Source organism: Misgurnus anguillicaudatus, chromosome 23 (genome assembly GCF_027580225.2).
Source record: "Misgurnus anguillicaudatus chromosome 23, ASM2758022v2, whole genome shotgun sequence".
NCBI lineage: Eukaryota > Metazoa > Chordata > Actinopteri > Cypriniformes > Cobitidae > Misgurnus > Misgurnus anguillicaudatus.
Genome location: NC_073359.2, coordinates 32,592,720 through 32,619,683, shown reverse-complemented (window position 1 = coordinate 32,619,683; position 26,964 = coordinate 32,592,720). Strand labels below are relative to the sequence as shown.

At 36.8% G+C, this 26,964-nt stretch overlaps 1 protein-coding gene across 1 annotated transcript; it reads left to right on the top strand.

Moving 5' to 3' along the window:
• Positions 1 to 15,613: 15,613 nt before the first annotated feature.
• On the top strand, positions 15,614 to 26,704 carry LOC129452893 (uncharacterized). Its single transcript, XM_055216977.2, has 6 exons — positions 15,614 to 15,779; positions 17,381 to 17,677; positions 21,017 to 21,334; positions 21,444 to 21,761; positions 22,902 to 23,024; positions 23,596 to 26,704. Exons 1-6 carry the CDS (start codon positions 15,734 to 15,736, stop codon positions 23,610 to 23,612), a joined length of 1,119 nt encoding a protein of 372 aa, XP_055072952.1. The 5' UTR covers positions 15,614 to 15,733; the 3' UTR covers positions 23,613 to 26,704.
• Positions 26,705 to 26,964: the final 260 nt, after the last annotated feature.

Here is a 26,964-nt window from a genome sequence, read left to right as displayed (position 1 = left end):
TACGATAAAGCGATACGGAGATATAGCCTTAAATACCTTGACCACTAGGGGGCTCTGACCAAACAATAAATTGTGACTCAGGTCTTGATTGTGATGACACCCACCAAATTTGGTGTAAATATGATAAAGAGATGCAGAGATATAGCTTCAAATCTCTTGACCACTAGGGGGCGCCGAAAAGTTTACAAGTCCTCCCAGAACATGTTGCTGATGAACCATACCAAGTTTCATAACAATACGCAATTGCGTTTCTGAAATACTTGAACTTAAAGAAAAAATTCAAAATGGCCGACACACAAAATGGCCGACCAAAAACCATTTGGTATCGTTTGACTCGGCATGCCTCACGAACTCTAACAAGACCGCTCTCATAATTTTACATTCAAGTTTGCAGTAGTTATAAGCAAAAATAGACATTTTTTATATCTTGTGACCAGTAGGGGGCAGTGTGACGAAACGGTGCATGCACCCTCAGGTCATCACTGTTATGACATATACCAAGTCTCATATTAATACGCAAAAGTTTTGCGAAGATACAGGCTCAAAGACATTTTGGCGTGCTCGCCCTCGCATTCTTTGATGCGTTATACGACAACGGATAGGTCTACCGAAAAGCTTTTGATAACTTTTTGTCTAGAGTGTCTCTAGATGATGCATACCAAAATTCAAGCCAATCACACGAGCGCTCTAGGAGGAGTTCGAAAAAGTAGGTGTTCAATATAATTCAAAATGGCCGACAGGAAGTAGGTTTGACTCAGACATATTTGGTACAGTCAGACTCAGCATGAGCCAAGGAATCAATAGAGTGAAGACTTATGTCATAGTGGCAATTTAGTCAAAAGATATAAAGATTTTAAACAATTTATTTACATATCCTGACCACTAGGTGGCGCCGTCCTAAAGATTTATAGGTGCGCTCAGAACATGTCACCGATGAACCATGCCAAATTTCGTAGCGATACGCCATTCGGTTTGTGAAATACTGAACTTAATGAGAAAATTCAAAATGGCCGACACCCAAAATGGCCGACCGAAAACGGTTTGGTATCGTTTGACTCGGCATGCCTCAAGGAATCTAACAAGACCTCCTTCATGATTTTAGACTCAAGTTTGAAGTATTTATAAGCGAAAATAGGCATTTTTCGAATCTCGTGACCACTAGGTGGCGCTGTGACGAAACGTTGCAGGCACCCTCAGGTCATGACTGTTATGACATATGCCAAGTTTCGTGTCGATACACAAAAGTTTTGCGAAGATACGGCCTCAAGTCCGTTTTGGCGTGCTCGCCGCCATATATGTTGTCAATTTATACGAGAACGCAATGGTCTATCAAAAAGCTTTTGATAACTTTTTGTCTTGGGTGTCTCTAGATGCTACATACCAAAGGACCTGCAAATCGGACAAACGGTCTAGTAGGAGTTCGAAAAAGTAGGTTTTACGGAAAATTCAAAATGGCGGAAAGATGTGTATGACACAAATGACATCAATGTGTGCAATTGAATCATCATGAGCCAAGGATTCAGAGGAAACAAGAATTTAGTTTCTAGGACTCACGGGTCAGAAGTTGTGAGCATGAACATAAGTGGATTTTTGGACTGTTGGTGGCGCTAGAGGGTTTGAGTCAGACACACCAATGTTGCTATAGTAACTTCTGAGACTGTCCTCTACATGTGTGCCAAATTTCATAACTTTCCTATGTACGGTTCTATGGGCTGCCATTGAATTTCGGCGGAAGAACGAGGAAGAAAAATAATAATAAATATAGCTGCAAGCAGCGATACCGGGGTCAAGCCAAAAATGGCAAAAAATGATTCATACGTGATGACTTTCATGATTTGAAATCTAAGTTTACATTAGTTTTATGAAAAAATAGCATTTTTTTTCGTATCTTGAGACCACTAGGTGGCGCTGTGCCAAAACAATATATGGTGCCTCAGGTCATGACTGTGATGACACATACCAAATTTAGTGTAAATACGATAAAGCGATACGGAGATATAGCCTTAAATGACTTGACCACTAGGGGGCACTGACCAAAAAATAAATTGTGACTCAGGTCTTGATTCTGATGGCACCCACCAAATTTGGTGTAAATACGATAAAGAGATGCAGAGATATAGCTTCAAATCTCTTGACCAATAGGGGGCGCCAAAAAGTTTACAAGTCCTCCCGGAACATGTTGCTGATGAACCATACCAAGTTTCATAACAATACGTAATTGCGTTTCTGAAATACTTGAACTTAAAGAAAAATTCAAAATGGCCGACACACAAAATGGCCGACCAAAAACCATTTGGTATCGTTTGACTCGGCATGCCTCACGAAATCTAACAAGACCAATCTCATAATTTTACATTCAAGTTTGAAGTAGTTATAAGCAAAAATAGGCATTTTTCGAATCTCATGACCACTAGGTGGCGCTGTGACGAAACGTTTCAGGCACCCTCAGGCCATGACTGTAATGACATATTCCAAGTTTCGTGTCGATACACCAAAGTTTTGCGAAGATACAGCCTCACGTCCGTTTTGGCGTGCTCGCCGCCATATATGTTGTCAGTTTATATGAGAACGCATTGGTCTATCAAAAAGCTTTTGATAACTTTTTGTCTGGGGTGTCTCTAGATGCTACATACCAAAGGACATGCAAATCAGGCAAACGGTCTAGGAGGAGTTCGCAAAAGTAGGTTTTACGGAAAATTCAAAATGGCGGAAAGATGTGCATGACACAAATGATATCAATGTGTGCAATTGAATCATCATGAGCCAAGGATTCAGAGGAAACAGGAATTTAGTTTCTAGGACTCACGGGTCAGAAGTTATGAGCATGAACATAAGTGGATTTTTGGACTGTTGGTGGCGCTAGAGGGTTTGAGTCAGACACACCATTGTTGCTATAGTAACTTCTGAAACTGTCCTCTACATGTGTGCCAAATTTCATAACTTTCCTACGTACGGTTCTATGGGCTGCCATTGACTTCAATGGCGGAAGAGGAAACATAATAATAAATATAGCTGCAAGCAGCAATGCCGGGGTCAAGCCGAAAAGGGCACAAAAGGATGTAAAATTGAGATTGGATAAGCAGATTGAAGAACCTAGGTAAACCTAATAATTTTAGATGAAAAAACAAAAAAGTTATTACCAAAAATAATCTAAGTTCTTGTCTACTGCAATCGTCCTTCTGTTATTGACAATCATAGAACATTAGAGCACTGAAGGACATGTGAGTGGTGTTTGCAGTGGCAAAACTTGGGTCACATCATGTTATAACAAGTTTAATTAGTCAAAAGAGACCATCCCCGTGTCTCTACGATGTTCTGATGCAGAGATATAGCTTTTGCAAAAACGGTTGATAAGGTATTTTCATTGGTTGCTAGGGAGTGAATTGGCAACCACCAGTGATTATAGTCAAAGCCATGAAAGGAATAATCCATGATGACTCATGGTTTTAGATGTGTTGTTGTAGTAGTTTTAGGCAAAAATAGCATATTCTATCTCAAAACCAGTAGGTGGCGCAATGACAAAATTGTGCATGCAACATCAGGTCATGATTGTGTTACATCTAGCTAGTTTTATGTCTATACACTTTAGTTTAGTGAAGAAACAGTTGTATGACCATAGGGCTGGCTTGTTATCAAAGGTTTTGTTCAATTATAAGGCCATCTAGAGGTGCAAGCAAAAAAAAATTTTTGTGTAGCCTCAGAATGTGCTCCTGCATCAGCGTATCAAATCTGGTGAAAAAATCTCTTTTTGTTGCAGAGTTATAACCATTTGTGTGTAAAAAACACCAAATTTAAGGGTAATTTTTCGTTTTTTGCATTTTTCGGCCATTTCTGATGGAAATTTTAATATAACGCCAATAGAACTTTTTGTTCAGAAGGTAAGGTTAGTTTCTTCCTATGGTGTTTTCGAGTCGATCGGAAAAACGCTCGCGGAGATATTCGCACGTGTTTTTTAAGCGCTATTTTGCCGCACAGGGTTAACCGTAAGGCGAGTCCTGGCATGTTTGGTATCGTTGGACTCGGCAACTATTCAGAACTCCAAAGAAACAAGTCCCTTGTAAATACGATGATCATAGCCAAAGTTTTAGGCCTATAAAACATTCGTCTGGCCACTAGGTGGCGCTGCAACGAAACTGTGCATGCTCCCTCAGTTCCTGACTGGCATCTCAAGTACCAAGATTTTTGTCAATAGGCCTAAGTTTGGAGAAGATACAGCCTAAAATCTGTTTTTTTGCGCTCTATGTAAAATGCGTTGACGTGCTATACGACAACGGATTGGTTTATCGAAATTCTTTTAATAACTTTTTGCCGTGAGTGTCTTTAGATGCTGCATACCAATTTTCGTGGCAATCGGGCAAAAACCCTAGGACGAGTTCGCAAAAGTAGGTTTTACCAATAATTCAAAATGGCGGGAAAATTTTCATGACGGAAAATGACGACATAGGGTCCAGTCGAATCGTCTTGAGCCAAGGAATCAGAGGAAAGAAGAATTTTATTTCTAGGACTTATGGATCAGAAGTTATAAGCAAAAACATAAGTGCAACTTTGGACTGTTGGTGGCGCTAGTGGGTTAGACATAGAGACTCCAAATTTGCTGTGGGGACACACTGGAGTGTCCTTTATCAGTGTGCCAAATTTCATAACTTTCCTACGTACGGTTCTATGGGCTGCCATAGACCGCAATGGCGGAAGAAGAATAACTAATAATAATAATAATTATTATAAAAAGAAAACTAACAAATACAATAGGGTTCTACGCCCCTTCGGGGCTTGACCCCTAATAATAAGAAAACTAACAAATACAATAGGGTTCTACGCCCCTTCGGGGCTTGACCCCTAAATATAGCTGCAAGCAGCAATGCCGGGGTCAAGCCGAAAAGGGCACAAAAGGATGTAAGATTGAGATTGGATAAGCAGAATGAAGAACCTAAGTAAACCTAATAATTTTAGATGAAAAAACAAAAAAGTTATCCACAAAAAATAATCTAAGTTCTTGTCTACTGCAATCGTCCTTCTGTTATTGACAATCATGGAACATTAGAGCACTGAAGGACATGTGAGTGGTATTTGCAGTGGCAAAACATGGGTCACATCATGTTATAACAAGTTTAATTAGTCAAAAGAGACCATCCCCCTGTCTCTACAATGTTCTGATGCAGAGATATAGCTTTTGCAAAAACGGTTAATAAGGTATTCTCAATGGTTGCTAGGGAGTGAATTGGCAACCACCAGTGATCATAGTCAAAGCCATGAAAGGAATAATCCATGATGACTCATTGTTTTAGATGTGTTATTGCAGTAGTTTTAGGCAAAAATACCATATTTCTATCTCAAAACCACTAGGTGGCGCAATGACAAAAATTGTGCATGCAACATCAGGTCATGATTGTGTTACATCTAGCTAGTTTTATGTCTATACACTTTAGTTTAGTGAAGAAACAGTTGTATGACCATAGGGCTGGCTTGTTATCAAAGGTTTTGTTCAATTATAAGGCCATCTAGTGGTGCAAGCATACAATTTTTTTTGTAGCCTCAGAATGTGCTCATGCATCAGTGTATCAAATCTGGTGAAAAAATATATTTTCGTTACAAAGTTACAACCATTTATGTTTAAAAAACACAAAATTTTAAGGTAATTTTTAGTTTTTTGCAATTTTCGGCCATTTCTGATGAAATTTTTAATATAACGCCAATAGAACTTTTTGTTCAGTAGGTAAGGTTAGTTTCTTCCTATGGTGTTTTCGAGTCGATCGGAAAAACCTTCGCGGAGATATTCACACGTGTTTCTTAAGCGCTATTTTGCTGCGCAGGGTTAACGGTAAGGCGAATTCTGGCATGTTTGGTATCGTTGGACTCGGCAACTATTCAGAACTCCAAAGAAACATGTCCCGTGAAAATACGTCAATCGGAGCCAAAGTTATAGGTGTATAAAACATTTCTCTGGCCACTAGGTGGCGCTACGACTAAACTGTGCATGCACCCTCAGTTCCTGACTGGCATCAGAAGTACCAAGTGTCGTGTCAATAGGCCTAAGTTTGACGAAGATACAGCCTGAAATCTGTTTTTTTGCGCTCTATGTAAAATTTGTTAAGGCGGTATACGACAACGGATTGGTGTATTGAAATTCTTTTGATAACTTTTTGCCATGAGTGTCTCTAGATGCTACGTGCCGATTTTCGTGGCAATCGGACAAAAGCTCTAGGACGAGTTCGAAAAAGTAGGTGTTACGAATAATTCAAAATAGTGGAAAAATTTTCATGACGGAAAATGACGTCATAGGGTCCTTTCGAATCGTCTTGAGCCAAGGAATCAGAGGAAACGAGAATTGTGTTTCTAGGACATACGGACCAGAAGTTATAAGCAAAAACATAAGTGCAACTTTGGACTGTTGGTGGCGCTAGCGGGTTAGACATAGAGACTCCAAATTTGCTGTGGGGACACACTGGAGTGTCCTTCATCAGTGTGCCAAATTTCATAACTTTCCTACGTACGGTTCTATGGGCTGCCATAGACCGCAATGGCGGAAGAAGAATAACTAATAATAATTGTAAAAAGAAAACTAACAAATACAATAGGGGTCTTCGCCCCTTCGGGGCTTGACCCCTAAAAAGAAAACTAACAAATACAATAGGGGTCTTCGCCCCTTCGGGGCTTGACCCCTAAATATAGCTGCAAGCAGCAATGCCGGGGTCAAGCCAAAAAGGGCACAAAAGGATGTAAAATTGAGATTGGATAAGCAGATTGAAGAACCTAGGTAAACCTAATAATTTTAGATGAAAAAACAAAAAAGTTATCAACAAAAATAATTTAAGTTCTTGTCTACTGCAATCGTCCTTCTGTTATTGACAATTATGGAACATTAGAGCACTGAAGGACATGTGAGTGGTGTTTGCAGTGGCAAAACATGGGTCACATCATGTTACAACAAGTTTAATTAGTCAAAAGAGACCATCCCCGTGTCTCTACGATGTTCTGATGCAGAGATATTGCGTTTGCAAAAACGGTTGATAAGGTATTCTCAATGGTTGCTAGGGAGTTAATTGGCAACATCCAGTGATTATAGTCAAAGCCATGAAATGAATAATCCATGATGACTCATGGTTTTAGATGTGTTGTTGCAGTAGTTTTAGGCAAAAATACCATATTCTATCTCAAAACCAGTAGGTGGTGCAATGACAAAATTGTGCATATAACATCAGGTCATGATTGTGTTACATCTAGCTAGTTTTATGACTATACACTTTAGTTTAATTAAGAAACAGTTGTATGACCATAGGGCTGGCTTGTTATCAAAGGTTTTGTTCAATTATAAGGCCATCCAGTGGTGAAAGCATACAATTTTTTTTGTGTAGCCTCAGAATGTGCTCATACATCAGCGTATCAAATCTGGTGAAAAAATCTCTTTTCGTTACGAAGTTACAACCATTTATGTGTAAAAAACACCAAATTAAAAGGTAATTTTTCGTTTTTTGCAATTTTCGGCAATTTCTGATGGAAATTTTAATATAACGCCAATAAAACTTTTTGTTCAGAAGGTAAGGTTAGTTTCTTCCTATGGTGTTTTCGAGTCGATCGGAAAAACGCTCGCGGAGATATTCACGCGTGTTTTTTAAGCGCTATTTTGCTGCGCAGGGTTAACCGTAAGGCGAATTCTGGCAAGTTTGGTATCGTTGGACTCGGCAACTATTCAAAACTCCAAGGAAACAAGTCCCGTGACAATACATTGACCGCAGCCAAAGTTATAGGCGTGTAATACATTAATCTGACCACTAGGTGGCGCTGCAACGAAACTGTGCATGCACCCTCAGTTCCTGACTGGCATCACAAGTACCAAGTGTCATGTCAATAGGCCTAAGTTTGACGAAGATACAGCCTAAAATCAGTTTTTTTGCACTCTATGTAAAATTTGTTAAGGCGGTATACGACAACGGATTGGTGTATTGAAATTCTTTTGATAACTTTTTGCCATGAGTGTCTCTAGATGCTACGTGCCGATTTTCGTGGCAATCGGACAAAAGCTCTAGGACGAGTTCGAAAAAGTAGGTTTTACGAATAATTCAACATAGTGGAAAAATTTTCATGACGGAAAATGACGTCATAGGGTCCTTTCGAATCGGCTTGAGCCAAGGAATCAGAGGAAACGAGAATTGTGTTTCTAGGACATACGGACCAGAAGTTATAAGCAAAAACATAAGTGCAACTTTGGACTGTTGGTGGCGCTAGCGGGTTAGACATAGAGACTCCAAATTTGCTGTGGGGACACACTGGAGTGTCCTTTATCAGTGTGCCAAATTTCATAACTTTCCTATGCACGGTTCTATGGGCTGCCATAGACCGCAATGGCGGAAGAAGAATAACTAATAATAATTGTAAAAAGAAAACTAACAAATACAATAGGGGTCTTCGCCCCTTCGGGGCTTGACCCCTAATAATAAATATAGCTGCAAGCAGCGATACCGGGGTCAAGCCAAACATGGCAAAAAATGATTCATACGTGATGACTGTCATGATTTAAGATCTAAGTTTGCATTAGATTTATGAAAAAATAGCATTTTTTGTATCTTGAGACCACTAGGTGGCGCTTTGCCGAAACAATAGATGGTGCCTCAGGTCATGACTGTGATGACACATACCAAATTTAGTGTAAATACAATAAAGCGATACGGAGATATAGCCTTAAATGACTTGACCACTAGGGGGCACTGACCAAACAATAAATTGTGACTCAGGTCTTGATTGTGATGACACCCACCAAATTTGGTGTAAATACAATAAAGAGATGCAGAGATATAGCCTTAAATGACTTGACCACTAGGGGGCACTGACCAAAAAATAAATTGTGACTCAGGTCTTGATTGTGATGACACCCACCAAATTTGGTGTAAATACGATAAAGAGATGCAGAGATATAGCTTCAAATCTCTTGACCACTAGGGGGCACCGAAAAGTTTACAAGTCCTCCCAGAACATGTTGCTGATGAACCATACCAAGTTTCATAACAATACACAATTGCGTTTCTGAAATAGTTGAACTTAAAGAAAAATTCAAAATGGCCGACACACAAAATGGCCGACCAAAAACCATTTGGTAACGTTTGACTCGGCATGCCTCACGAAATCTAAGAAGACCAGTCTCATAATTTTACATTCAAATTTGCAGTAGTTATAAGCAAAAATAGAATTTTTTTATATCTCGTGACCAGTAGGGGGCAGTGTGACGAAATGGTGCATGCACCCTCAGGTCATCACTGTTATGACATATACCAAGTCTCATATTAATACGCAAAAGTTTTGCGAAGATACAGGCTCAAACACATTTTGGCGTGCTCGCCCTCGCATTCTTTGATGCGTTATACGACAACGGATAGGTCTACCAAAAATCTTTTGATAACTTTTTGTCTAGAGTGTCTCTAGATGATGCATACCAAAAATCAAGCCAATCACACGAGCGCTCTAGGAGGAGTTCGTTAAAGTAGGTGTTCAATATAATTCAAAATGGCCGACAGGAAGTAGTTTTGACTCAGACATATTTGGTACAGTCGGACTCAGCATGAGCCAAGGAATCAATAGAGTGAAGTCTTATGTCATAGTGGAAATTTAATCAAATGATATAAATATTTAAAAAAAATGTTTTACATATCCTGACCACTAGGTGGCGCCGTCCTAAAGATTTATAGGTGCGCTCAGAACATGTCACTGATGAACCATGCCAAATTTCGTAGCAATACGCCATTCTGTTTTGAAATACTGAACTTAATGAGAAAATTCAAAATGGCCGACAACCAAAATGGCCGACCGAAAACCGTTTGGTATCGTTTGACTCGGCATGCCTCAAGGAATCTAACAAGACCACCTTCATGATTTTAGACTTAAGTTTGAAGTAGTTATAAGCGAAAATAGGCATTTTTCGAATCTCGTGACCACTAGGTGGCGCTGTGACGAAACGTTGCAGGCACCCTCAGGTCATGACTGTAATGACATAAACCAACTTTCGTGTCGATACAATAAAGTTTTGCAAAGATACAGCCTCACGTCCGTTTTGGCGTGCTCGCCACCATATATGTTGTCAATTTATACGAGAACGCATTGGTCTATCAAAAAGCTTTTGATAACTTTTTGTCTGGGGTGTCTCTAGATGCTACATACCAAAGGACATGCAAATCGGACGAACGCTCTAGGAGGAGTTCGAAAAAGTAGGTTTTACGGAAAATTCAAAATGGCGGAAAGATTTGCATGACACAAATGAAATCAATATGTGCAATTGAATCATCACGAGCCAAGGATTCAGAGGAAACAAGAATTTAGTTTCTAGGAATCACGGGTCAGAAGTTATGAGCATGAACATAAGTGGATTTTTGGACTGTTGGTGGCGCTAGAGGGTTTGAGTCAGACACCCCAATGTTGCTATAGTAACTTCTGAGACTGACCTCTACATGTGTGCCAAATTTCATAACTTTCCTACGTACGGTTCTATGGGCTGCCATTGACTTTTGGGTGGAAGAACGAGGAACAAGAATAACAATAATAATAATAATAATAAGAAAACTAACAATAACAATAGGGTTCTACGCCCCTTCGGGGCTTGACCCCTAATAATAATAATAATAATAAATATAGCTGCAAGCAGCGATACCGGGGTCAAGCCAAACATGGCAAAAAATGATTCATACCTGATGACTGTCATGATTTAAGATCTAAGTATGCATTAGTTTTACGGAAAAAAAAGCTATTTTTTTGTAACTTGAGACCACTAGGTGGCACTGTCCCGAAACAATAGATGGTGCCTCAGGCCATGACTGTGATGACACATACCAAATTTAGTATAAATACAATAAAGCGATACGGAGATATAGCCTTAAATGACTTGACCACTAGGGGGCACTGACCAAACAATAAATTGTGACTCAGGTCTTGATTGTGATGACACCCACCAAATTTGGTGTAAATACAATAAAGAGATGCAGAGATATAGCCTTAAATGACTTGACCACTAGGGGGCACTGACCAAAAAATAAATTGTGACTCAGGTCTTGATTGTGATGACACCCACCAAATTTGGTGTAAATACAATAAAGAGATGCAGAGATATAGCCTTAAATGACTTGACCACTAGGGGGCACTGACCAAAAAATAAATTGTGACTCAGGTCTTGATTGTGATGACACCCACCAAATTTGGTGTAAATACGATAAAGAGATGCAGAGATATAGCTTCAAATCTCTTGACCACTAGGGGGCACCGGAAAGTTTACAAGTCCTCCCAGAACATGTTGCTGATGAACCATACCAAGTTTCATAACAATACGCAATTGCGTTTCTGAAATACTTGAACTTAAGAAAAATTCAAAATGGCCGACACACAAAATGGCCGACCAAAAACCATTTGGTATCGTTTGACTCGCCATGCCTTACGAAATCTAACAAGACCAGTCTCATAATTTTACATTCAAATTTGCAGTAGTTATAAGCAAAAATAGACATTTTTTATATCTCGTGACCAGTAGGGGGCAGTGTGACGAAATGGTGCATGCACCCTCAGGTCATCACTGTTATGACATATACCAAGTCTCATATTAATACGCAAAAGTTTTGCGAAGATACAGGCTCAAACACATTTTGGCGTGCTCCCCCTCGCATTCTTTGATGCGTTATACGACAACGGATAGGTCTACCGAAAAGCTTTTGATAACTTTTTGTCTGGAGTGTCTCTAGATGATGCCTACCAAAAATCAAGCCAATCAAACGAGCGCTCTAGGAGGAGTTCGAAAAAGTAGGTGTTCAATATAATTCAAAATGGCCGACAGGAAGTAGGTTTGACTCAGACATATTTGGTACAGTCGGACTCAGCACGAGCCAAGGAATCAATAGAGTGAAGTCTCATGTCAGTGTGGCAATTTAATCAAATGAAATAAAGATTTTAAACAATTTCTTTACATATCCTGACCACTAGGTGGCGCCGTCCTAAAGATTTATATGTGCGCTCAGAACATGTCTCTGATGAACCATGCCAAATTTCGTAGCGATACGCCATTCTGTTTGTGAAATACTGAACTTAATGGGAAAATTCAAAATGGCCGACACCCAAAATGGCCGACCAAAAACCGTTTGATATCGTTTGACTCGGCATGCCTCAAGGAATCTAACAAGACCAACTTCATGATTTTGAAGTAGTTATAAGCAAAAATAGGCATTTTTTGAATCTCGTGACCCCTAGGTGGCGCTGTGACGAAATGTTGCAGGCACCCTCAGGTCATGACTGTAATGACATATACCAAGTTTCGTGTCGATACACCAAAGTGTTGCGAAGATACGGCCTCACGTCCGTTTTGGCGTGCTCGCCGCCGTATATGTTGTCACGGTATACGAGAACGCATTGGTCTATCAAAAAGCTTTTGATAACTTTTTGTCAGGGGTGTCTCTAGATGCTAGATACCAAAGGACATGCAAATCGGACAAACGCTCTAGGAGGAGTTCGAAAAAGTAGGTTTTACGGAAAATTCAAAATGGCGGAAAGATGTGCATGACACAAATGACATCAATGTGTGCATTTGAATCATCATGAGCCAAGGATTCAGAGGAAACAAGAATTTAGTTTCTAGGACTCACGGGTCAGAAGTTATGAGCATGAACATAAGTGGATTTTTGGACTGTTGGTGGCGCTAGAGGGTTTGAGTCAGACACACCAATGTTGCTATAGTAACTTCTGAGACTGTCCTCTACATGTGTGCCAAATTTCATAACTTTCCTACGTACGGTTCTATGGGCTGCCATTGACTTCAATGGCGGAAGAACAAGGATGAATAATAATAATAAGAAAACTAACAATAACAATAGGTGTCTACGCCACTTCGTGGCTTGACCCCTAATAAGAAAACTAACAATAACAATAGGGTTCTACGCCCCTTCGGGGCTTGACCCCTAAATATAGCTGCAAGCAGCGATACCGGGGTCAAGCCAAACATGGCAAAAAATGATTCATACGTGATGACTGTCATGATTTAAGATCTAAGTTTGCATTAGTTTTATGAAAAAAAAAAAACAATTTTTTCGTAACTTGAGACCACTAGGTGGCACTGTGCCGAAAGAATAGATGGTGCCTCAGGTCATGACTGTGATGACACATACCAAATTTAGTGTAAATACAATAAAGCGATACGGAGATATAGCCTTAAATGACTTGACCACTAGGGGGCACTGACCAAAAAATTAATTGTGACTCAGGTCTTGATTGTGATGACACCCACCAAATTTGGTGTAAATACAATAAAGAGATGCAGAGATATAGCCTTAAATGACTTGACCACTAGGGGGCACTGACCAAAAAATAAATTGTGACTCAGGTCTTGATTGTGATGACACCCACCAAATTTGGTGTAAATACAATAAAGGGATGCAGAGATATAGCTTCAAATCTCTTGACCACTAGGGGGCACCGAAAAGTTTACAAGTCCTCCCAGAACATGTTGCTGATGAATCATACCACGTTTCATAACAATACGCAATTGCGTTTATGAAATACTTGAACTTAAAGAAAAATTCAAAATGGCCGACACACAAAATGGCCGACCAAAAACCATTTGGTATCGTTTGACTCGGCATGCCTCACGAAATCTAACAAGACCAGTCTCATAACTTTACATTCAAATATGCAGTAGTTATAAGCAAAAATAGACATTTTTTATATCTCGTGACCAGTAGGGGGCAGTGTGACGAAATGGTGCATGCACCCTCAGGTCATCACTGTTATGACATATACCAAGTCTCATATTAATACGCAAAAGTTTTGCGAAGATACAGGCTCAAACACATTTTGGCGTGCTCGCCCTCGCATTCTTTGATGCGTTATACGCCAACGGATAGGTCTACCGAAAAGCTTTTGATAACTTTTTGTCTAGAGTGTATCTAGATGATGCATACCAAAAATCAAGCCAATCACACGAGCGCTCTAGGAGGAGTTCGAAAAAGTAGGTGTTCAATATAAATCAAAATGGCCGACAGGAAGTAGGTTTGACTCAGACATATTTGGTACAGTCGGACTCAGCATGAGCCAAGGAATCAATAGAGTGAAGTCTTATGTCATAGTGGCAATTTAATCAAATGATATAAAGATTTTTAAAAAAAATTTACATATCCTGACCACTAGGTGGCGCCGTCCTAAAGATTTATAGGTGCGCTCAGAACATGTCACTGATGAACCATGCCAAATTTCGTAGCGATACGCCATTCTGTTTGTGAAATACTGAACTTAATGAGAAAATTCAAAATGGCCGACACCCAAAATGGCCGACCGAAAACCGTTTGGTATCGTTAGACTCGGCATGCCTCAAGGAATCTAACAAGACCACCTTCATGATTTTAGACTCAAGTTTAAAGTAGTTATAAGCGAAAATAGGCATTTTTCGAATCTCGTGACCACTAGGTGGCGCTGTGACGAAACGTTGCAGGCACCCTCAGGTCATGACTGTTATGACATATACCAAGTTTCGTGTCGATACAATAAAGTTTTGCGAAGATAAGGCCTCACGTCCGTTTTGGCGTGCTCGCCGCCATATATGTTGTCAATTTATATGAGAACGCATTGGTCTATCAAAAAGCTTTTGATAACTTTTTGTCTTGGGTGTCTCTAGATGCTACATACCAAAGGACATGCAAATCGGACAAACGGTCTAGGAGGAGTTCGAAAAAGTAGGTTTTACGGAAAATTCAAAATGGCGGAAAGATTTGCATGACACAAATGACATCAAAGTGTGCAATTGAATCATCATGAGCCAAGGATTCAGAGGAAACAAGAATTTAGTTTCTAGGACTCATGGGTCAGAAGTTATGAGCATGAACATAAGTGGATTTTTGGACTGTTGGTGGCGCTAGAGGGTTTGAGTCAGACACACCAATGTTGCTATAGTAACTTCTGAGACTGTCCTCTACATGTGTGCCAAATTTCATAACTTTCCTATGTACGGTTCTATGGGCTGCCATTGACTTTCGGCGGAAGAACGAGGAAGATAAATAATAATAATAATAAGAAAACTAACAATAACAATAGGGTTCTACGCCCCTTCGGGGCTTGACCCCTAATAAGAAAACTAACAATAACAATAGGGTTCTACGCCCCTTCGGGGCTTGACCCCTAATAATAATAATAATAAGAAAACTAACAATAACAATAGGGTTCTACGCCCCTTCGGGGCTTGACCCCTAATAATAATAAGAAAACTAACAATAACAATAGGGTTCTACGCCCCTTCGGGGCTTGACCCCTAAATATAAAAATAATTGATAAACAAAAATGCAATACTGCTCTATTTTGTAATACCCTTACAAAGCACAAAGTTCAGCTAAATGTTATATCCTACATATTTAGTAGGGGTATGTTATAAAATGTAGCAAATTATGTAACTCTGCACACTAATAATGATTAATGCTTCTCTTTTTAAAGTTAACACCTTTAGTTGTGTTTAAAACATTAATATGACACACCGCAGACGGATGTGTTGAAAGTCGATCGCTTCATGAAGTTACCGCGAGAACAGACAGCTCCGTATGTTGTGTCACATCGCTCTCGCGGTAGCGTGATGTCATAAGATGATCGTTCTGCGCAGCGCCACATCAAGTCGATCATACCTGTGGAATATGGACAATGCACGCTATCTCTGTTTTGTCCCTCCCTTTTCCTCGGAAGAAAGTGAGGAGAAACTTTGGAGGGAGCCCAAAGGCACACCATACGATACGAAAGTATGAACGTCTTTATTTTCTTCTCAATTTTGTCACTCTTCACGGACGGTAAGTTGTTGACTTATAACGTTAAATGTGGGTTAAATAGTTTCGGTTTTGCTCGTTTACAAACTTAAAGTACGCTTGTTATTTTCTGAATGGGGCCATGATGATTTATTAATGACTTCATAAGTGTTCGCATCTTGCATCGCATAGGTTTTTATTAGAATTTGTATGAAATTGTAGTATGTTGTTTTTAAAGGACGTGTGCAGGTTGTTTGGCTGTATCACTGTCACACAAGCACAGAAAAAATCGCAGCGTCTAGTCGAGCTCTTGTCGCATCAAAACTGGAATACTGCAATGCCTTGGCTGGTCTTACTAAAGAAAAACATAAAAGCTAAAACAAGAGTTACACACTAAAACTAAATAATGGTTTATGCTGGCTAGGAAGTTTTAAGTAGTTTCAACAGCTTAAGTTTTGAAAGTTTTAGGCCAACCATGTGGTCTATCAGATAGATTCAGGTTGGATCACATTGAGATTATATCAGTGTAGCAGCATAACTTTGTGCTACAAAACAAGTGATACAATTTCAGAGTTTAACCCTTTACCTGATGCTGTCTCGTAAGCGGGACGCCTTCAATATTTATCATGTAAATTTGCATTTAATCATGACAAACTATATCATTTGAAAACTCTTAAGAGTCTAGAATACATATTTTAACTGTGTTTTATCAAATTAATTATGTAGGTTGAGTAATCGATTAATTTACGAATATGTGTGCCTCAAAACATGTATATTCTGGGGTGAAACATTTTCATTTTTATGATTATATGTGTACAATATATACTTTATTGCATTATTTTTTTTTATTAAAGTAAATGTAAACTGCTATGACAATAAAACTGCTAGACAATAAATGGCGGATTTGATGGATGTCTGCATGAAGGGTGCAGAGTGGGATGCAAAACATGTTCAAAGAAAAGGAGCCAATTATTGCGTTCAGTCCGAGTTTAATGATTTGTTGAACATTTTTTGTTCTTACGCTTTTCACAGATGACACATGTTTATACAAATACATTTAGACAACTTAACATAGTGATTGCTATCAGAATGTGAGGAGACTTTTAACCAGTATAGCTAAAAATGTTTTGTATCAAATCAGATACCCTGCCTTTAATTTGAATCACCTTTTCACCCCCTCGCTCAAAAAAGGCTGTACCAGGTAAGGTGTTAAAGGAATGAGATGATGACATATGGCCCTTATAACAATTCTAAACACCATAATGCACCCCATCCCTCCTGAGGCTTGCAGTCTTTATATTCAACACAACACTGTAGTGATTTTCACAGACTGGGACTGTGTCCATAACCCAAGGCAGCTGACTTGTTACCTGTCTGCCTCATGAGGCAATAGGTGTGTTCGACAGATCGATAGGTGGATGACTTGAAGCAGTGCATGCTGGTTAGAAATTTTGTCTGACTTGAGCTGGCATTAAAGGCATATGACTTTGATGTATGGTATCTCCAGAGTCAGGAAGGAAAGCAAATATTGGATTCTGACATGCCCTGATGCCTTGCTGCCTTGGAATAGTTCCTTCGAAGGCAGCATTTTAGAGCTTTTGGATGCAGCCCGTGTTACCTAATTTTAATCTTTCTTATGTCTGCAGGTGTGTTTGGTGATGAAGTGAAGTCAGTATCAGTGATGGAGGGAGATTCTGTTACTCTACACACTAACCTCACTGAAATTCACAGCGATGATCTGATACAGTGGACATTTGGAAGGACTCCCATTGCTTCAATCAATACAGAGGCCAATTCGATTCATATTGAGTCAAATCGTCTGCAGATAAACAATCAGACTGGAGATCTCACTATCAGAAACACCAGAACTGAAGATTCTGGAGTGTATGAAGTAGATATCACCGGCACGAGGACTACATTCAAAAAGCTATTCAATGTTAGCTGTAAGTAAAGTTTTTTTCTATAATTGATTTAAATTATCTTTACTTTTGATTGTTAATGCACATGATTTCAGTCCTTACGGTTATTACTTGCAGTGTCAACATTTACCGAGCAACAAAGAATAAAATCAAACATAACAATTTATTAACCAGGTAGGCAAAACATAATTCAGAAGCCAATTTACAATCCAATTTACAATTCAAATCAAATTCGAAACAATCAAACAAAGAACCATTGCATACCTGGTAAGGACGAAGATCTGGTTACAGATTCCTCAAAATAAAATAAAAATAAATGATGCTGTGCCAAGACACATCATCATGGGGTTAATTTCTGAATGATAGAAATCCCCCTGAACCATTTACAAACTTTTGCTTAAATATCCAGAGAGAACAAAGCATATAGGAATTTGGTACTTATTGGTTGCTGTAAACACAGGGCTGTCCTTAATTTGCATATAGTGGTTGATAGGTTTATGCCTAAAAGGGCAGGTGTCTCTCAAGTGAAGTTTTCTTAATGTATTGTTACACTTTAACATTGAATTCTGTTGTCATATTTTTCAACCCATTCTACCACTTGCATTGACACATTTTATATGATACCAAACAAGACCAGATTCAGATATTTTTGTATGCAGAATGTAGCATTCCATGTACAGTTCGCTTTGAAAAAATGAGGAGGGGTGACGAGAAAGTGCGTAAGATACCATTTATATATACGTGAATGTGCATCTGTAGAAACAACGGCAGCCAAAAAACTTTTCCACATATGTGAACGTTAGCTTAAAATACTATATAGATAGTTTATTATAGCATGTTTAAATTGCCAATTTGTAGGTTTGATAAAAAATGTGCAGTTTTTTGGGCTTGTCCTTTGAAATGCTTATGCCAACACTGATCACCATAATGTGCAAATTTTAATTCTTACTGGATAAACCATTTTATTATTATTTTTTTAATATATCAATAATTTCATGCTTACTAGTGCTATATATGTATACTTATATTATTTTTGACAATGTTAACTTTTCCACAAATCTGAAGGTTTAGCTTTAAAGACCATATATATTGTTTATTATAGCATGTTTAAATTGCCAGTTTGTAGGTTTGAGAAAAAATGTGCCTTTTTTTAGGTGAGTCCTTTAAAATGCAATGAAGCTTATGCTAACACTGATCACCATAATGGTCAAAATATCATTCTTACTGTATAAACCATTTTATTATTATTTTTGAATATATTCATAATTATGTGCTTACTGGTGCTATATAGGTATACTTATTTTATTTTTGACAACGTTAACTTTTCCACATATGTGAAAGTTTAGCTTAAAATACCATATAGATAGTTAATTATAGCATGTTTAAATTGCCAATTTGTAGGTTTGAGCAAAAATTTGCAGTTTTTTGGGAGAGTCCTTTAAAATGCAATTAAAGGGATACTTCACCGATTTAGCATTCAGCTTTGTATCTGTAGAAACCCGGCAGTATTACTGAATGACCATGTTTCCCTCCCTCATTTCCCCCTGAGAGGAGAGATATCTGCATTTTGGTTCTGCAAAAAAGTCCTCCGATTATGTAATATGACGATTTTTGCATCATCGGAGGACTTTTTTGCAGAACCAAAATGCAGATATCTCTCCTCTCAGGGGGAAATGATGGAGGGAAACATGGTCATTCAGTAATACTGCCGGGTTTCTACAGATACAAAGCTGAATGCTAAATTGGTGAAGTATCCCTTTAAGCTTATGCTAGCACTGATCACCATAATAGTCAAAATGTAATTCTTACTGGATAAGCCATTTTATTATTTTTAATATATCAATAATTATGTGCTTACTAGTGCTATATAGGTATACTTATTTTATTTTTGACAATGTTAACTTTTCCACATATGTGAAGGTTTAGCTTAAAATACGATATAGATAGTTTATTAAAACATGTTTAAATTGCCAATATGTAGGTTTGAGCAAAAATTTGCAGTTTTTTGGGTAAGTCCTTTAAAATGCAATGAAGCTTATGCTAACACTGATCACCATAATGGTCAAAATATCATTCTTACTGGATAAACCATTTTATTATTATTTTTTAATATATTAATAATTATGTGCTTACTAGTGCTATATAAGTATACTTATTTTATTTTTGACAATGTTAACTTTTCCACATGTGTGAAGGTTTAGCTTTAAATACCATATAGATCGTTTATTATAGCATGTTTAAATTGCCAATTTGTAGGTTTGAGCAATAATTTGCTGTTTTTTGGGTGAGTCCTTTAAAATGCAATTAAGCCTAATGTCAACACTGATCACCATAATGGTCAAAATTTAATTCTTACTGGATAAACCATAATATTATTTTTATATATCAATAATTATGTGCTTACTAGTGCTATATAGGTATACTTATTTTATTTTTGACAATGTTAACTTTTCCACATATGTGAAGGTTTAGCTTTAAATACCATATAGATCGTTTATTATAGCATGTTTAAATTGCCAATTTGTAGGTTTGAGCAATAATTTGCTGTTTTTTGGGTGAGTCCTTTAAAATGCAATTAAGCCTAATGTCAACACTGATCACCATAATGGTCAAAATTTAATTCTTACTGGATAAACCATAATATTATTTTTATATATCAATAATTATGTGCTTACTAGTGCTATATAAGTATACTTATTTTATTTTTGACAATGTTAACTTTTCCACATGTGTGAAGGTTTAGCTTTAAATACCATATAGATCGTTTATTATAGCATGTTTAAATTGCCAATTTGTAGGTTTGAGCAATAATTTGCTGTTTTTTGGGTGAGTCCTTTAAAATGCAATTAAGCCTAATGTCAACACTGATCACCATAATGGTCAAAATTTAATTCTTACTGGATAAACCATAATATTATTTTTATATATCAATAATTATGTGCTTACTAGTGCTATATAGGTATACTTATTTTATTTTTGACAATGTTATGTTCAATGTTCAATTTATTTACAAAGCACATCATTAATTACATTGATCAAGAATGTGTTTTACTAGCTAAACTGCAATGTATGATGTCAGGTATTTGTATTTCTGCAAGTAAATAATGTCATATTCTTATCACAAATTAACATTTTTACTATTAGAAATCAAAATACTGATGATATAAATATTTAAATCAAATTGTTACCTATAGAAATCACATTTGTAATATCAAGAATGATTTTGTTTTTTTTTTACTGAAAACTGAATTGGTGATATCAAATATTCATGTCCTGTATGGCTTGCCGCAAAAATTAACTGATTGTAAATGTGATAGATATAATAACACAAATGAGTAACAATCTTTAATGTTTTTTCTTCAGGTGTGAGTGATGAAGTAAAGTCAGTGTCAGTGATGAATAGAGATTCAGTCATTCTACACACCGGTTTTACTAAAATAAAGCCAGATGATCTCATAGAGTGTAGGTTTGGACCTCAACGTTCCCTAATAGCTTCATTTAATAAATCTTTACATACGTATAATGCTATTAGGGGAATCGAAGACAGACTTCATTTGAATCATTGTAATGGAGATCTGACCCTTAGAAACATCCGAAATGACACATGTGGACTTTATGAAGTACAGATTAAAGGTGGCAAGAGCTACACTATAAAAAAGAGTTTCAATGTGACTATCAGTGGTGAGTAGACTTTAACATGTGTGAAATCTCACACTAAATAAATATCTGTATATATGTCTAATGAACTAATGGTGTAACTGAATGCTGTTCATGTTTGTTGTTGAGACAGGTGGACTGAAAATGATTTCTGTGAAGGAGAGGCGCTCTGTCACTCTATGGTCTGGTGTTAAAGAAATAGACAGAGATGGTGTGCTCTTGTGGTGGTTTGAACACGGAGATTTACCCATAGCTAAAATCGATCGAAAAGCTGAAATCTTTCACACATATGATGGTGATGATGGGAGATTCAAAAACAGACTGGAGTTTGATTATCAGTCTGGAAATCTCACCATTAAGAACATCAGAACTGAACATTCCGGACTTTATCATGTTGATATCAGCAGCAGCACGCACACTTTATTCACTAGATTCAGTGTTACTGTCAGTGGTGAGTAGATTTTCAATATTAAAAAATCTGACTTTTTAAGTGCTATAATTGGGTCCCCGGTGCTTCTATCAACCTAGAAAATGTGAAAAAGATCAATTCAGTAACTTATACCTTGTTCACACTGTCAGTCTAAATCAGATTTTGATCCATATCCAATTTGACAGACTCACTGTCCATATTGTGTATCACAACTGTTTAGATTCGATCTGTGTGTCGCGTTCTGCTGTGTTCCGGATTATCTGCACTGTTTCTATGGCAATTACGTCGCGCTGGCATGACAATCTGCCTCGACGTTTGATGTTGTATAAACTATATTCCTCAATACATGGACTTTCCCAAACACCCCTATTATTTTGTCAGAAATGGACTGTTCCAAAGTTCGCCCTGGGGTTGCGTTTACACGACCTGACAGGATGACGTAATCAAATACCTACACACATGCGATGAGAGGGGTTAGACTGAAACGGATTTCTGGGAATGTGATTTGAAAAGGATTTCAAACCACGTCTGGATGTAGCCTGAAAAGGATAAAAAACTGATTTCATGTGTTTTTTTGCCGTTCACGTGTTCTAAATGTGATTGGATTCCAATTGGATATGCATCTAAATCGAATTTGGACTGACAGTGTGAACAAGGTATTAGTTTTGATAACCATTCTCTGCAAGCATGTGAAAAAATAGGTTATTGAAATGTGGCTCCCCTTGTGATGTCAGAAGGGGATCATATTATAATAATACCACCCCTTAATCTGCACTATCCAACCACAGGACTGACTTAGTGCAGAGAAAAAGAGAAAAAAAATAATTGAGTTTCAATTTCAACAAATCACCATTATGGCGATCAGTGTAAGCATAAGCTTATTTGCATTTAAAGGAAACACCCCCAAAACCCCCTAAATTTTTGCTCAAACTTACAAAGTGGCAATTTAAACATGCTATAATATATTATCTATATGGTATTTTGAGCTAAACTTTCACAAATGTACTTTGGGGACACCAAAGATTTATTTTACATATTAATAAAGTCTTGTGAAATGTCCTCTTTAACAATTATTTTATTTAAACTAACACTTTGTTGGCAATTTACTAATATTATTTGTTTTCAGTAACACTAATGACTCTCTCTCGTTCTCTCTCTTAGAGCGTGATTTGTCTGCAGTCGCTGCAGTCGGAATTAGTTTTCCTCTTCTCTTCCTGTTTATTGCTGCTGTTGCTGGTTTGTGTTACTACCGACGGAGATTCTTTAAATTACAAAGACGTCGGGGTAAGGAATACAGCAGGAATATATACAGCAGGAATATATAATCATATTCATTGTATTACAGTAGACAGAACTGATCTCGATTTTATTATTGGTATTCAATATTTAGAAAGGTCATGCTTTGCAGACATTCATGCAAATAATTATTAATATTCACAAACATTGAATGTATGTACATTGAGTTCAGAATTGTATAAAACGCAAGTTTGTTTTGTGTAAGAAAATATGTAGATTATCATTTGTGACCCTGGACCAGGTCATATGGATACATTTTTTGAAATTGAGATTTGTACATCATTTGAAAGCAGAATAAATACGCTTTCCATTGATGTATGGTTTGTTAGGATGAGATATAAAATCTAAAATCTGAAATATTGAGAAAATCGCCTTTAAAGTTGTCCAAATGAAGTCCTTAGCAACACATATTACTAATAATAAATACTTTTTTGTATAGTTACGGTAGAAAATGTACAAAATATCTTCATGTAACATGATCTTTACTTAATATGCTACTGATTTGTGGCATAAAATGATTTTGTGCATGATTTTTTCTTTTATCTGTGCTTTCTCACAGGTATTACATTACCATAGGAGATGAAAAGCATCCTGACTCAACTGTAAGAATATCAAAAACATCTACACCAACTTTTCAGGAACATCTAAAATCTTTCTTGGAACACCCCAGACAAGTGCTGGTCAGGTCCAATATCTAAGCTTCCTAATATTGTTAAAGAGTGCCCAACAACAGGTTTAAATGCATGCAAGCTTAAAAAACACTGTCCTTTTCTCAAAATATAAATGTAATATAATATTACCCCATTTCTCAGAGATCCCCAAACGATTCATGCAAAGCTGTTTAAAGATTCAGTCTGCCTTAATCCCACCTTTCCGTAGCCTACACTGTTCTGATTGGTCAACTGACACAATCCAACAATAGTGCAATATGCTTTGACCTAGTGCTAACGTGACTTACTGACAAGACATTAAAAACGACATCAATAATACACATAATATCATTATTAATCCAAGTAATAAAAATTACAAAAGGCACTAAAATTTTTACACTCATTTAAGCAAGTAAGCTAACCAGGCCACAGCTAAACAGCAAACATTAGTTTAACTGCAACATGCGTTGCTAGCGGGGCTTACCTATAAGACATTACAGTAATGTTAAACAAGAAATACACTGGGGGAAAATAAACACATAACGTAATAGTCATACTTACAGGTTGTGGTTAGGAGATCCATGTTGTTCCAAATAAAATGTGTACTGAACCATCTTTAGTAAATTCTGCCTTGAAAAGTAATCTTCATCACATCTTCATCGTTTTGTTGTAAAAACAACACAAACTTGCATTTACAGTTGAAAACACAATGTCTTCTCAATATGATATTTACACACCAACTAGCCAAACTGTCTTTTCTCACACAGTAAATGCAGCTAACTGCAAAACAAATCTAAATGTATATAGAAAGAAGTTAAATATAAAATATAAGTATGAACATAGTAAAAAACAACTATAAAAGGTTTAAAGAAAAAAAATTGAGATGAAGCAATACAAATTCACACAATATCAATAAAGACAAAATAAACCTACAGACAATTTCACACAATATCAATTATACATCAAACTTTATACATTAAAAATATAATTGTTTTATTTTGATTATTTTAGAAATATAGTGGTGAAAAGATGCACCACCTGATCACTTAAAATTTACTGTAAAATGTGCAAAAAACTAAGATCTAAAACGTTTATATTTGTGACCCTGTCTGTTAAATCCAGACTAAAGTCTCATAATATAATAATGAGATTTGGAGCACCAAGTTTGATAATAACTGGAAGGTAAATTTAGGTCCTGAACATTTTTATTTTATGGCCTGGAGAACTTGTAAACTCATCAATGAAAGTATTATCAATACTATTCAATAGTAGATCTTATCTGTTCTTTCTTAACATTAAAAAATGTTGCGAATTAATATAAAAAGGCGATCCATGGTTGAAAAAGTCAGATTTTTTTTTTTTGAAAAACATAATTTTGTTTTTTGTCTCTTTGTGTTTTCTCCAGTGTCAGTCAATAAAATCTCACGATAAAGAGTTTATTTTGATTTTTAATTAGTTGCTCTGACTTAAAGCCTTTCATCTTTAACTGATAGATAAACCTTTAATTTTCAATTGCATATTCTTGCTATTGATATTATGTTGATTTTAAAGGGGCACTAAAAAAATGTGTATGTCAGCATTTCACTCAAAGATAAAGGCTTTTGTCAGATCTCATTAATAAAACACTGCCTATTTAGTTTATCTTTAGGCTGAAATATAGTGTTAATTTTGTACATTACAATGACATTACACAATTGGGTTTTTTGGGGGCTAAAAGGTGGTTATAAAAAAATCGGTTGCAAATCAGGTTTTTTATACTGTTGATCAAATGTGTGATTACAAAAGTTTTTGGGAATCTTCTTTTATTATACTGATGTAGCTAAAGTGTTACTGTAGGTGGTGAATGTTTTTTTTTTATTTTCCTTTATGAACTATACATTTTTGTATGAATATTACAATGAATACATGACTTTGTATAGGATTTATTTTAATATTTTGGTTATATTAATACATATTGTGCACAGAAACTGTAACCACAGGTAGCTTTATTTCACTGTTTTATCTAGGCAGAGTTTTTACATTTGTGCTTGGGGAGGCATCTACCAGCAAACAGGGGAACTGCAGTACTTTAAGATTAGCGAGAGAGTACGGCCTCATGGTTTTTAAAAATTAAAACTATTTTAGCCTTAAACTACTTAATCTAGCTAAGAACATATCAAATAGACAAATAAAATATTAATTCTTATATTTCAATTTCAATAATAGCTCAGACAAAATCATAGGTGACTCTGGTGTGGGGGCAGTGCCCCCTTGTCTCCCCCAAACTCTGCCTATGTGTTTTTTACGCTCAAAAGTTTTAAGAAAACCTGGTTATATTTCGCATCTTCAAAGTAGACACCCTTTGACTACAAATTGCAAAGTCATAACATTGCAGGGCTCCAAACTAACTTTTTTCACTAGGAGCACAGTGGCCCCAACTGAAAATTTTAGGGGCGCAACCAGAAAATTTAGGGGCACACACCAAAAATCAACATGCTTACCAAATATTAACATTTCTACTAATTTCCACTGTATTACTAATAAATACTTTAATGACAGATGCAGAAAGTACAATGTGCTGTTTCAAATTCAGTGTCACATCACAAAAAAAAGGTCAAATTTACTGGTCGCACATGTGCACCTGGATGTAAAATTCAGTGGCACACTCTCAAATTTTTTTGCCACCATTTGGTGGCAGTCTGGAGCCCTGCATTGTCACTATCAAGCAGCTTCTTGAGGTCACACCTTGGAAACTTAATTCTTGGACTTCTATTGGCTGCTTTTTTCTCGTTTTTTTTTTGGTCCAACTCATTCATTTGAAATATATATTTTTTAAATAAAATTTTAATTTTCTAATGAAAGAAATGACTGTTGCAGTTTTATTTTTGTATACAAAAGTAATTTCAAACATGCATATTCAGTTTAAAGTTGGTGTTTAAATTGGTGTGTGGTTTTCCTTGTTAAACTGATATTTTATTTCATGGATATGTTATGTAATGTGTTTTATATGTGTGAAGTATTGGTAATAAAATTACTTTATTTGCAGCTCTGTAGGCTATCTGTTAATTTTTCTTGCTAACTACATCATAATGTCAGACTGAGCTATAACCTATAATTCACTTTTTTTTGACTTTCTATTGGGCTTCATCTTAAATCTTTTGACATAACTTCATACATAACTAGAAGTGTACTCGTCGGTATTATCTAAGTTTAGGTATAAATATAGTCAAATAAAAAACTGTGTTGTTTTCCTTTAAGTTCCCCTGTTATAGGAAACTCTGTGATTGTTTCTAAATCCC

Excerpts from the sequence above, each read along its gene's own strand:
- LOC129452893 (XM_055216977.2), top strand. The coding sequence starts at position 15,734 with ATGAACGTCTTTATTTTCTTCTCAATTTTGTCACTCTTCACGGACG. Across the intron at positions 17,678-21,016 it reads AAAGCTATTCAATGTTAGCT|GTGTGAGTGATGAAGTAAAG; the intron begins GTAAGTAAAGTT and ends TTTTTTCTTCAG. Across the intron at positions 21,335-21,443 it reads TTTCAATGTGACTATCAGTG|GTGGACTGAAAATGATTTCT; the intron begins GTGAGTAGACTT and ends TTGTTGAGACAG.